Source organism: Acanthaster planci, linkage group LG15 (assembly GCF_054643075.1).
Source record: "Acanthaster planci isolate LZ-2023a linkage group LG15, COTS_SCS, whole genome shotgun sequence".
Lineage (NCBI taxonomy): Eukaryota > Metazoa > Echinodermata > Asteroidea > Valvatida > Acanthasteridae > Acanthaster > Acanthaster planci.
Window position 1 is genome coordinate 575,079 of NC_141791.1, and position 13,785 is coordinate 588,863.

Here is a 13,785-nt window from a genome sequence, read left to right on the forward strand (position 1 = left end):
ATTTCAAATCCCTCCCCAAAATTAAAAAAAAAATAGAATTGAAATTTACGCAAAAACAATACATGTAGTGAATTTATTCACAGAATAATTACTTCACTGACGATAGCCGATGCTTCATGATTACAAAATGCCGTGTCGTTGGAACAGGAATTTCATCTTAACGTGAACTGATAACCAGGACGAGGAGACAAAAGGACACCACGTCTTCAACTAACCTTTTTCTTTCAATTTGCTGATTTCGATGGGCGGAGTTACACTGACACAAGCCTTACTGATCTGATGTTAATTTGACTAGCGGAGAGTTTTCCTTACTGACGTGGTGTGGCCAGTGAAACATCACATGCACTGAAAGATCCTTCAGTTTAATTTGGAGACACTGGTTACCAAACCCTGGGAAGGGGGAAGAGGGCCAAGTAAATGTGGAAGATGGTTGAGATGATGGAAGGGACTTGATCATCTCTGTCCATCGGTTAAATCACGTCAAGAATTACACACAGAAACTAGAGATATTGAGTTAGGTCAATCAGGACTAGACGTCCACGAGGAATCAAGGGGGGTTCAGCCGCCGTGAAACTGGTCCATCTTGCTGTCCAACCACCTGCTCTAAATCACCCTGGTTACGGGCAAGAATGGACCGCTAGATCCCCCAACAATTCATTCAGTACAATTGTGTCTATTATCATCTTCAAAAACGCCAAAACCATTTTTTTTCATCGGGTTCTCAGTGTGATGTATACGTCTGCCCGTGCTCGGGACTCAAGAGGTATTGTTCGTTGAGGACTTGCGTAAATGCTGGCAATTGAACGATCACTTCAGATTTGGCAAAGAAAGAGTCGGAGGCCAGAGACGAGGATGCAATAGTCAACTAGAGTGCAATAGGCAGAGAAACAAGATCGTGTAAAAGCAATCATAAAATATTTACTTGCCCCGCCCAGGTATAAGAGAGCGACTGTTTAACTTACCCCTTTTTTTTCCTTTCTTTTTTTACGGGGAACTTGGTTTGTGGGGCGGCCGATGAGTGTGTGGTTCCGACAACCCCTGGACTAGAATGGAATAGCAATACGAAGAGAGCCCACTCAATGGCAGACAGTCTATTGAAACGACAAGCCCCGCTCTTTACGTGCTGACTGAATAGGAATCCCAGTCCTGTCAGCTCTCTGGTATCAGGGGGATTGCTCCACTGTTAGGCCAGCCGATGAACAACGCGTGCACAAGTGGACAAACCTCCCACAAACCCAAGCCCCGGGCACAACGCAGCGCCAGCCCCGTAACTGCTTGGAGCACTGGCGCGCCTGGGTTTGTTTCCCCCTTGGATTTGTTTGCCTTAGCGAGCCGGGGGCACTGTGAGTACGATGCAGTCAGAGTGCATTCGACCCTGCGGGCAGGCACGGAAGGCTGACACTCGGCCGTGTGTCTTACTGCCGCCCTTTTGGGTGACTTTCTGAAGGGGCTCTTTTTGTGTGGCTCGAGGGCCGAGGTATTAAGGCAAATAGACACTACTTGGTGTTAACCCCAGATGACTAGCAGTTACGTCGGCTGTCAGATGTGGCCCTTGATCGGTGGTGGGAAAAGATGGGGCGTGGAAGAGGAGGGCGGATCAAGTTGGAGCAAGGAGGGTCAAAATAACAAGTTTAACTTAATGAATAGTGACACACGTATAGTACCATGGCCTGACCAAAACGTCAAACTCCAAATGTTTCTATTCAAGCAAGTTATCGCTGGTTGTCGGTGTACAAGGAAAGTTTGTATATCTGAATTGATTTCACTTCCTATTAAAGATGCTAAGTTATCACCTGCCAATTTGATATGGTTGAACACTTTACACTATCCGGTTCGTAAGTGACTTCGTCATAAATGCGGACTCGCCACGATTTGCAGGCTCCCATTGGACGATCGCTGAAGTTGCGCGTTAACTTCCGGTTCCGTGGTACAATGTAACAGTGATAAAATTGTAACTCTATGTGCAGTACATGTGCTGTGGGCGTGGTTTAGACTGAAGTGACGTCACACTTACGAACCGGATACACGATGCCGCCCACCATGTAACTTTTTATACCAACTTCAAGAAATGCTCAGTGACTATAATTGACCGAGCAACAGCAAACTACACCAGAAATTAGGCCCAAAAGTCCAGTTTCCTTTGTGAGGTCCGATCACAAGTCTGACGACGGATTCTGATTTCTGCATGGCAGCTATCGTAGAAATAGGAGAATATGAACTGCCTTCTATAGCTTAACCTGTAATAGTGTAGAAACCACTATACAGAGAGATTCGTCAACTAAGCTCCTACAGCTTCTCACTGTTCACTCCACACACACACACATCGAACGGTACAACTGATTTCCAGTCAGAAAAAGAACGATCGTTGACTAAAATTGGTTGGCCAATCAGCGAGCGTTTTGACGAGTCCACTTTGTGTCGTCTGCTCATTTTTCTCCAGCGTCATAGGTTTGTGTAACAAAGTGGGAGGAGTGTTGTTGGGGTTTTGTTACTCACCCCAGGGCGCCCTGTAAGGCAGCTTTCACCGCCAGGTTTTTACACTGTGTAAAACCACAAAAAGCCTCCACCAATTGCCTCATTATCAGCTTCCAAGCTGAATTGCCCCGAGGCGAGACAGTCAAAGCAAGCCCTGCCGGCTGGCGGACACCAGAGCCCCGAGCTGAGAGAGGAGAACTGCGAGGGCAATCGGATCTTCACGGCCACTGGCGTGATTCGCGCTCGTCACAAACCGGGTCAGAGACGCTGAAAACGCAGCGGCCGCGTTCCGCTACTATCAGGCCTGCCCAGCGGCTAGGATTACTGACGGACTTCTCACGATATTGTTCCGGGATCACAAATTAGAAAAAATAAGCTGTGTGATTCAAAATGAGCGGCAAAGCTGGATCAACATCAAGTAAGTTAATAATCGCTCACTGAAACTTTCTTTACAACGCCTCGGGTATCTGTTACAGTTTGCTTCTAGGCATACTACCAATCATGCATGTTAAGCCTCTCAATTGATTTTATACACGTTTAATCTTGATATTCAGGCAATAAACTGGTTAATGTGAATGGTTTCAAATCATGGCTTTTTAACACTTTAGTCCTTTTTTGGAGTTCATTTCTTCTACGGGCCACTATTCTACTTTCGCATAGGGCCTCGAAATGGTAGAAGGGTAAGAGTTATGCCAGAAAATTTGAGCGACAGTGACTGGTTTGCGAAAAATAATTCAATCATCTTGCTATCAACTTGCTACAATCATAGTCTCATCTTGCTACAATCATAGTCTCAAGTAGCTGATATCATAGTCTCAACTGGCTACAATCATAGTCTCAACTGGCTACAATCATAGTCTCAACTGGCTAAAATCATAGTCTCAACTAGCTAAAATCATAGTCTCAACTAGCTAAAACCATAGTCTCAAGTAGCTAAGATCATAGTCTCAACTGGCTACAATCATAGTCTCAACTGGCTAAAATCATAGTCTCAACTAGCTAAAATCATAGTCTCAACTAGCTAAAACCATAGTCTCAACTAGCTAAAATCATAGTCTCAACTAGCTATATCATAGTCTCAACTAGCTATATCATAGTCTCAACTGGCTAAAATCATAGTCTCAAGTAGCTAAAATTATAGTCTCAACTTGCTATATCATAGTCTCAACTGGCTACAATCATAGTCTCAAGTAGCTGATATCATAATCTCAACTGGCTACAATCATAGTCTCAACTGGCTATACAATCATAGTCTCAACTGGCTAAAATCATAGTCTCAACTAGCTAAAATCATAGTCTCAACTAGCTAAAATTATAGTCTCAACTGGCTACAATCATAGTCTCAACTAGCTAAAATCATAGTCTCAACTAGCTACAATCATAGTCTCAACTGGCTACAATCATAGTCTCAACTAGCTAAAATCATAGTCTCAACTAGCTAAAATTATAGTCTCAACTGGCTACAATCATAGTCTCATCTAGCTATATCATAGTCTCAACTAGCTAAAATCATAGTCTCAACTGGCTACAATCATAGTCTCAACTAGCTACAATCATAGTCTCAACTGGCTACAATCATAGTCTCAACTAGCTAAAATTATAGTCTCAACTGGCTACAATCATAGTCTCATCTAGCTATATCATAGTCTCAACTAGCTACAATCATAGTCTCAACTGGCTACAATCATAGTCTCAACTAGCTAAAATCATAGTCTCAACTAGCTAAAATTATAGTCTCAACTGGCTACAATCATAGTCTCATCTAGCTATATCATAGTCTCAACTAGCTAAAATTATAGTCTTTACTGGCTACAGTCATAGTCTCAACTAGCTAAAATCATAGTCTCAACTAGCTAAAACCATAGTCTTAACTGGCTAAAATCATAGTCTCAACTAGCTAAAATCACAGTCTCAACTAGCTAAAATTATAGTCTCAACTAGCTGTATCATAGTCTCAACTAGCTTTCATAGTCTCAACTGGCTACAATCATAGTCTCATCTAGCTATATCATAGTCTCAACTGGCTACAATCATATTTTCAACTGGCTACAATCATAGTCTCAACTAGCTAAAACCATAGTTATCGTGGTGAAGTTACTAGATATCAAATAGATGTGTTTCTTGTTAAGAAACCTCCGGCGTGGATTTCTTGACTCTACATGCTCTCGGTGGTGCGAAAGTCGTCTGATATTATTACGACCCGAAAGAAGTCTACACGTCTCATTAGATCATAAACTAACCTGTCTACCAATCAATAAAAGATTGTACCCATCATCACCGTATTAGCACCTGTAAGTCCTACCAGGACACCGTTACTTTTCATTAGGTTGATCTACTTATTGAAGGATTAGTCGTAGCCTGTCTAGCCTCTGACAGACCCCCTCCCACCAAATGTCATTTTTGCCTCAGGCGTCCCATGCCATTTTAAAATCGTATTTACGATAATTGGTTTCAGTCTGAGGAGATATTAAGGATTTAGCACGTGTGTCAATATTTCAGGGATTACCAGAGGGAAGTGATTAAATCTTTAAATACAATTTACAATTAGCCGGACTCTTCCCCAACCGATGCAAAGGTTACAACCAATTCTGCATTTTTTCAACTTGAAGCCTCCGAAAAAATTGACACACGAGCTAAATCCTTAATATCTTCTCGGACTGAAATAAGATAACTTGCCGGTTTTAGGGTTACAGTTGCAACAGAATCTTTCAAATTACTTTAACAGATCTTCATTTTCTCATTTCTTTAAATTTTTTCCCTCCAAAGCAGTAAAACTGTGTATCAACAGATATTCGAAAAATACACAGTGCTTTGCTCAAACTATGTCTATTTTGTTCTTTTAAAACAAAAAAAAAATCCGTACATTCCATGCAAATTAAATTTTAGAGATATACGAAACCAGCGAAACGTCCCATTGGAACGTTTTGAAAAAAATCGTTCTTGGTGTTTGGATTTAGCTGTATGGTAACACAGCAACGGGTTAGGTTACTGATGATTTACTTTGAGACGAGTAGAATGCGTCTTGAGATACGGAGAGGTACATAAACAGCGGACATGATTTCTACTCCAATGAAGGAATTAGCTTACCAAAGAGCGCTAAGTCAGGGCTTACAAGGCAGTGTTTCATTTGTAAAGGACAATGTATGGCTCAGGCAAGTCAATAGGTGGGAATGAAATAACATCGATTGAGTCTGAAGAGGGAAAGAAGGGGATGAAGGTTTCTAGATGAGTGACATATGACAGGAATTAAAGCCAAGATCGGATGAAGAGTAGATGATGCTGCTTACCTACCTCTGGGAAAGCTGAACATCTTTGTGGAGAAGGGAACAGACTTTATACTCCTCCCAAAGCATGGAGTTTGTCATGAGAGTCAACCTCTGTAAAATAAAAAAACAGCAAATCAATATGGTATTCTCTCTAAAAAAAATAAATAAAAGACAGCAAATAAATTTGAAAACGGGACGAATTGATTTACAACACAAACCATTAGTGACGACTATAAAAGAGAACACAAGGACATTTCCTATACTAGGCGAGTTCAGACTATTTCACACTTTGGAACTTTGAAAAATCCTATAAACCTCTAGAAACTATTTAAATATATGTAGTAACGTTTGGGGAAATTATCTATTGTGATATCTTTACTAAATTTCAGAAAAAAAATCTCGCTTAAGAAATGGTGAAAATGGTTCCATTTGGCTGTTATTCTTTCAGCATGGGATGCTAAATCTTCAATCCATGCACCGCATGTATCAATTCCAAACTATCGATAATAACAAAAAAATTACAAACCCATTCTGAATTATCAATAGTCATAATTTGGAGGCTAAATACATATTATGGGACGTGCATATGGTACGTCTTCGGTTCGTTACTACAAAATGATGAAGCCATCATCAACCTATTCTGGGTTATTAACTCCGTTCACGCTACGATGGAGTCTTCCAGCTAATAATAATCCTTCACTGAATGATATGCGTTATTTGATATCGATCTAGTAAAACAATTAAGTGAAACAGTTTTTCGGTCTCGTCAAAAAGCCAGTGTAGATTCTGTTGAATATCCCTCACGGTTCATCGACTGTCAATGTCTCGTACAGTATCTAGTGGATAATAGTCTTTGTCTTTGTATTATGAAATCGACGGTTGTCAGACCAATGATGCGTTCATGGGGGTGTTTTTAATTACTTGTTGCAAAGTTGTTATTAATAAGGACCTCATAAAATTCCCGGCTTTTAAATTAACCAAAGAAAATAAGGAACATATTGGTTGAAATGAAGCACAATGGCGCTAGAACATTTATTTCTTTCAAATATCTGTAACAAATAAAAATTGAGGCACGGTTGTAAACCACTGTGAATTAATTCTCTTGGAAAAGACAAACTCATTCAAGAAACATCGAGAGGTGCTCAACAGTATCATTCGGCACGTCGCTTGCGCAAAAAAGGAGAATAAAACAGGTCACTGCTAAATCAAAAATAAGAGGCACTGTTGCCGTAAGAATAATAAAGTTCAACGGGAAAAAAGACAAAATCAAGAAAACTGTCGAGTAATGTGACGATTTTCTGTTATCTGTGAGGTCGATGCTCCCCTCTCGTACCATACGTGACTCGAAAGGGACGTCACAACCCATCTGTGTGACCCAACAAAGAGGTCATGACCCCATGCTACCTCAAACCCGCACCCATGCAGCATCTGCTGTCTGTACAAAAAACAACACTCAAAAACGACGCCAAGCTTGTTTTACAATTCGAAATAAAACTTAACACAACCCATTCACAAAATTTGTGAAAAAAGACCCCCTTATTCTACAGCAAAAGTAATTTCTTCAAGGGTCTTGTGTTTGATTCCCACACTGGATGGGACTGGACGAACGGCGTGTTCACATGCTCCTCGTACAAGGGAAGCCAGCGTGAAACCAGCTTCATGCCAGCGGGGAACCGGGGGCCGATGATCCCGTTGGCTGAATAGTCAAACACCGGTGAATCTCCCAGCTTGTGCCTGGCTTTTCAGGCAGTGGTCCGGGTGCAACGGAGCGCTTTGTCTTGCCACCAACCTACCAACCCGTTGTTCCTGAAGGAAAGACAGCTCCAAGGCTGAACCACTTGAGATTGTCACAATATTTTTTTGTTGGCGGCTTAATTAACAAGCATTTGATGATTGCCAACCAATGAGAATCCCCGCAAGTTGTCATGGATGTTTACGGTATCAGTAAGGTCTGGTAGATCTTAGCTAAGGGAGTCTTAAGCCGCTCAATTAATTCGTGGGAATGATGGCTGGTTATAAAAGCCCATGCGCTACCTGTACCCATTCCCACGACTGAGTCCTGTCTTGTGATTTCAGGCTCATCCACGGGGGGCGCCCTAATCCCTCACACCCGCGTGTTGAGAAAGTTTACTGGAGTGGGTTGTCTAGACTAGGATGAGAACCCAGCTCACAGACGGTGTCCTTAGAGTAAGGATAAACAGAAGGGACTTAATCACAGCTTAAATCTCAGATTGTTACACTTTCCTCTTGTCCAGAGTAATCCCCATGTTGTTACCAATGAGTATTGTACAAGGTGTCAACAGGCTACCATTGTCGTGTCAATCAGTGGTCTCTAATTTGCAACCGTCCAAACACATTTTACGCGTGATTTTGTCACCGTTTGTAACGTTTCCAACACTAAAATCAAGCACAAAAAGTCCCATATCCAATGTGATTCCGAGTGTGAAGCGCCATAGGTCCGTGGTTCCATTTTTGATCCCATACGAATACTTTTTAGAAATAAAATTTAAAAAAATAATAAAATAAATATAGAAATAATATATTGCAAGCCTTATATAAAAGAAAAACTAAAGCGAGGAGAAAATATGAAATAATCGCAAGCCTCCCTTTTCAATCGTATTTTTGTAAACAATACACAGTGTTGTTTTATTTATTTTTTTCCACAAGACCAAAACACAACGCGAAGTGATCAAAGTATGATAACGAGATTTCTGTGCTGGTTCGAAAAAACTACATTTTCTTTATTCTTGATAAATTCATCAATTCTTATCTTTCCTAACATAATATATGATCTGAAGGTCACGTCTTTGTCCTTTATTTTCTTTTAGTTTTCAGATAATAATTTCTATATTTCCTACTTACAAATGTAAAAATATTTAGCCAACCAACAACGCTGTAGCTGATCCTGCAGAGAGGTATTAACTTACATCCCGTTCGTCAAAGAATTCCACCCAGTTAGCGGCAGCCTTTTGTACACTAGGAGGTGTGGATGATTAAAAGAATCGATTTCTGGACGATCGTTTGACTGCCGTTATTGATCGAGCAAATGTACAACGATTACCAAACAGCCGTTACACACACGTGCAGCACGATTGGCAAGCGCTCTTTTCTGAGCATACGGCAGTTTGTTGACATTGGTCCTAACAGGTCTACTGTGAGGCAATAGCGCGGTAGCCAAGTTATTCCTCCGTCTGCAGCGCTTCCTGATAATCCAGAAGCTCATTTGAGAGGTTCTCGGTTTAGCTTTGCAAAAATGAAAGTAGGCCTACAGACTTTACAAGCTCGAAATGGAGTTACATTTTTGTGAAATACCGTGTTTTCACTTCACAACCAAAATTCAAGGGAATAATGCCAAAGCGGGGATTCTTCACATTAGTGTTTTTTATTATTATTTCGTCGCTGACATGATTTGTGGCAAGCACATTCAATCTCATTATTGCTAACATCCCAATGTTTTTATCTTAAAAACTCACGTCTTGAAGTAATATTTCCGATGATGGAATTCCATTGCAACTACAGTCATGTTTTCAGCGTCCCTTCCTCTCTTCACACACTCGATCCTAACCAGGTCGCATCTTAGACATTCCTTGCAAAGTCTGCGGCGACCGGAGTTCGGGCAAACATTACGGTGTCTACGCCTGCGACGGTTGCAGTGGGTTCTTCAAACGCAGCATTCGGCGGAACCGCACTTACGTCTGCAAGAATCGTGGACGCGGTCCATGCCCTATCGATAAGACGCATAGGAACCAATGCAGGGCGTGCCGTCTCAAGAAATGCGTGCAAGCAGAGATGAATAAAGATGGTAAGTGGGACGATATACAGGTAGATAGTTATTGCAAGAAGAGTAAAGAAACCTACGACTGAGTTATATAAGATGTTGAGCATTAAACATGTTTCAAGCCAAACAGGTGGCTAAGCTGAAGACTTCGCAGACGAACGCGGAAAATGTGTTACCGATAGAAATAAAAATAACATTAGGACAAAGGGAAGTAGGAAGGGTGTCTGGCAGTTCGGGGACTCTGACAGGGGTGTGAACCCCCTCCGCCTTCACAGATTCTCAAGAAACAAAGGACAGAGAGGACATGCGACAGCTTGAGCGATGGGCTCTTGAATACCAGCGAAAATTGACGATCTCCCAAATGATGATAGACCTCTCGAAACGGTTCCACGCAGCTGGTAACTGCAAAATCCATGCCAGCTCTTCAGAATTTCTGCATTGTTCTTGCTAAAGACTTGTGACCACAAAAACCTCTCAAAATGAGCAACTCTTCCCCAAACAAATTCCTCTGATGGTACTTGTTTCTATCCAAGCCACTTCACCTATCCATCCCATCTGCCCCTGTTACCAAAGCTGCTCTTTCAAATCTGAACCAAAATTGAAGAGTCTTACCTTTAAAGTGCCCTCCACTCTAGCTTGGTTCTTTTTTAACCCAAAATTCAATGGAAGGCAAAAAGATGGTACCGTAGTTTTCTTCCGTTTTAACAGCCAGCCATCCACCGAAGTACTTCTTTCTGTCTTTTCAATTCCTGCAGTGAAATGGTCATCAAACGGCGAGTTATTGTGTCATATGGTAAATGGTAGAGAGAAATTTTATTGATAAAAAAGTTTGTTTTGATTGATTGGTTGAAGTGCGCTCTCATCTGACGATCAGGTGGTTGGATGCCGGAAGCTGTTGCATGACAATTGCTGTAAAGTACCTAAGCCATCGAGGATAACAAGTGCCTTATTAGTCATCAGTAGAACCACGACTTGCTTGCCGAATGAAGCTTATTCGTTTGCTTTTGTCTCACCTAGTATTTTTGTTCATTTTTTTTGTTTCTACTTAAAAGATTTATAAAAGAAAGGAAAACGACATCAGTAAATATTATGCACAAACTGCACAAGACTTTATTACATCTCTCATTACAATTAAAACATTAATTAAAATAATTAAGATTCTACCTTCCTTTATAATTTATAAACAACGTGCTGATTTGGAAGATCCGATGATCTTATTTAACAAGTAAGAAATGCTGCGTACGCGTGCCTTTTAACAGCTTTTTATTACATTTCGCAATTTTCGGCTAATTTTTTGAACCTCTGCAGCCGTTCAACACGAGAGAGGCCCTCGTAACTCAACGCTCCGCAAACACATGGCTCTGTACCTTAGGGACACCCAACTGCGTGAACTACCCTCCTCCTCTGACCTGGTAGCTCACCCAGTCAGCCCGGGCTTTTCTCCACACAGCCCCACTTACTTCCATCCGTTCTTCGGGGGAGTCAGCGGCGGCGGCACGGAGCCATGCGGTACGCCAGCGGCTGTGGGCCCGGTGAATTTCACTTTTCACGGCGTGGGGCCAGGCCTGAACACACTGAGTCTATGCCAACCAATTCCAAGAGTAAGGAGAAATACATTTTCCAATATTTTTCCAAAAATAAGATGCCCTCCAGAGGACTTTTCCGCAAGCAAATTTAAAATTAATCATTATCAAATTTCACAGTATCATCACCACCACGCTATCCGACCATGCCCAAATGGTGTAGAAGCAATATGTGAGATGGCAGCCAGGCTACTCTTCATGAGCATCAGATGGGCAAAGAACGTCCCAGCCTTCGGTAGCCTTCCAGAACGAGAACAGGTAAAGAGAGTCAGGGGGCTAAAGTGGGACAAGGGAAAATAAATGAGGCACTGCACGGTATATAGAAATGTAGAATGTCATCCTGAAAACTTCGGCTGAGAAATTGATTTGTCCTGGTTCATTAATATAAGCATTACAAAATTTTAAAAAAAAGATTGATAATGATGAAATACAAACATATGCCAAATGACAGAGAGACAAGACGTTAAAATGATTGAACTGTTACCTTCATGTACCGGGTATAAAAGAGGCAGGTGGTTACGGCATTGTAGGGAAAGAGGGGGCGCTCTTTCAGTAAATCCATGTTACATGCTCTCATTTTTATCTGTTTGAGAAAGTTCTCCAATTTTCCCATACAGCTTGTGTTACTTGAAGACGGATGGCGGGAACTTTTCATCCTTGGAGCTGCCCAGTGGCAGCTTTCCGTTGACATTCAAGCACTCATCAGTGCTGCTGGTAAGAAGTCTAGCCTTTTGTATAATTCCATGACGTCAGGCGTTACCACGTGTTTTGAACGACACAAGTGGTTTAATCCATCACTAGACCATACCAAATGGTACAACAATGGAATGTTTGATTAAAGTTTTGAAAGAAGCTTGCTCTCATTTCTTCTGCAGGTTTGAACTCTGAAAACACAGCACCTGAGAAACTTGCAGCAGTTACTAGCGAAGTTCACGTCTTGCAGGAAATCATTGCTAAACTCCATCAGCTACAGGTCGATGCTACTGAATATGCATGTCTGAAGGGAATACTCATGTTCAAAGCAGGTACTTAGTCAAATGTATGTTCAGAGTAAACCACCCTCAAAGGTTTGCCCGACAAACTGCTGTCTTTTCACATTCATTCAACCTTTGTTGTTCCTTTCCATTGTCTAGATGCCCCTGGATTAGATGACGTGTCAACAATAGCTAACCTTCAAGACCAGTCGCAGCTAACTCTCAGCAAGTACATATCCCTGCGGCATCCCACTCAACCTTTTCGCTTTGGAAAGCTCCTTCTTCTGCTACCGTCGTTGCGAGCGATACGAGGTAGCACCCTGGAGCAACTGTTCTTCCGTCACACAGTGGGCGCAACGCCGGTACATCGGCTGATCAGAGACTTACACAAAGTTCAAGATTTCTAATCATTGACAGAAGTCTAACGATCAATAACGGATGATAACTCGTCAAACTCATCTTTGCTAAAGTCATATGTCCTAGTCTGGAACTTTTTGTGTAGTTTGTGTCAAGTTTAATGTATAGCTTAAACAACCACGATGACTCAGATGAATATTTGCCGTTTGTTACATCAGCTAGTCCCGGAAACACTTGGACGACGATAAACTTCCAAAACAAAAGGCTACTGACAAAACAAACCAAACACTGCAGTTGGGAACAGCAGCGTAGCCAGCTTTTAGCCGGGGGGGGGGGCAAATTCAAAAGCGAATGGCTTTGGGCTTATTGAACATGATGTCGGGAAGAAAAAATATTAAGCCTTACTCGCGGTCCAAACATCCCAGCTTTTATTTAATGGTATTGTTTTCTTAGGATTTTGGTGCTGATATTTGATAGGGAAATAAATATACGGATTACTTTCTTACTTATGAAATATTCTTCGTAAAAAAAATCCATGACACCCCCGCTAGATTCGCCACTGGTTGGGAACTCTACTGAGCAAGCTAGCATACTGTCATGCAAGTTCGACAGATATAAATCCAAAGATTTACGAGAAACTGGAGGTGTGCTTCATAATTAAAATATAACACACACGTGAAATCGTATGGGAGAAATGTCGAGTTCTGTTTTGAAGCCCATAATATTACGCAAATAAATTTGAAGTGTCTGTCGTGGAGAAATAAGAAGTTGGGGGTGTCGACAAGGCTTTCACATAGAGGGAAATTTTGAACTAGATAAGTTTCGAAATCATAGTTTTAGAATTGTGAAGCCATTCTTCGTTTCAGATGAATTCCTTGACATATTGGCAAAGCTAAATTATTGTAGAATTAATAACTGTCAAGAACTCATGAGAGTTCCATTTCCCATTCGAAAAATGTTGTAGCAAAGGCCAAGTCCATGTAATTCAGCCCTTTCTGTATGAAGTTTACACAAAAAACTTGTAGTTTAGCTTTTTTTGAGAATTTCTTGGACTCAAATTTATCAGAAAACCGTAGCTAAAGATTACTAGAAAATTTTAAACAAGCGTTATTTTTACACAAAGTAAGAGCCACATATTTAGAATTAATTTCTTCCCAAGAATTTGAAAGAAACAAGGCACTTAACGTGCTGCAAACGACGTAGACTAGAAGACCCTTAATAGCATCTTGTGCTAGTTTTATCTTTGTACATTCATCAGGGAGAATATTCTGGCAAGTTCGTAAACATAAATTATTCGCAGCAATAAACACTGTAATTAAATTTTAGCCGCTAAATTCTTTTTCTCTGAGGGG

General features: G+C 41.2%; 1 protein-coding gene across 1 annotated transcript; it reads left to right on the top strand.

Annotated features, from left to right (window-relative positions):
* The first annotated feature begins 2,148 nt into the window (after nt 1–2,148).
* Nucleotides 2,149–12,768, top strand: LOC110974422 (nuclear receptor subfamily 2 group E member 1-like). The gene is made up of 7 exons (XM_022226042.2): nt 2,149–2,893; nt 9,310–9,543; nt 10,828–11,120; nt 11,223–11,360; nt 11,720–11,816; nt 11,978–12,127; nt 12,236–12,768. The coding sequence occupies exons 1-7, from the start codon at nt 2,866–2,868 to the stop codon at nt 12,481–12,483; spliced, it is 1,188 nt and encodes a 395-aa protein (XP_022081734.2). The 5' UTR covers nt 2,149–2,865; the 3' UTR covers nt 12,484–12,768.
* Nucleotides 12,769–13,785: the final 1,017 nt, after the last annotated feature.

Excerpts from the sequence above, each read along its gene's own strand:
- LOC110974422 (XM_022226042.2), top strand. The coding sequence starts at position 2,866 with ATGAGCGGCAAAGCTGGATCAACATCAA. Across the intron at positions 9,544-10,827 it reads AGCAGAGATGAATAAAGATG|CCGTTCAACACGAGAGAGGC; the intron begins GTAAGTGGGACG and ends GAACCTCTGCAG. Across the intron at positions 11,361-11,719 it reads GCCTTCCAGAACGAGAACAG|CTTGTGTTACTTGAAGACGG; the intron begins GTAAAGAGAGTC and ends TTTCCCATACAG.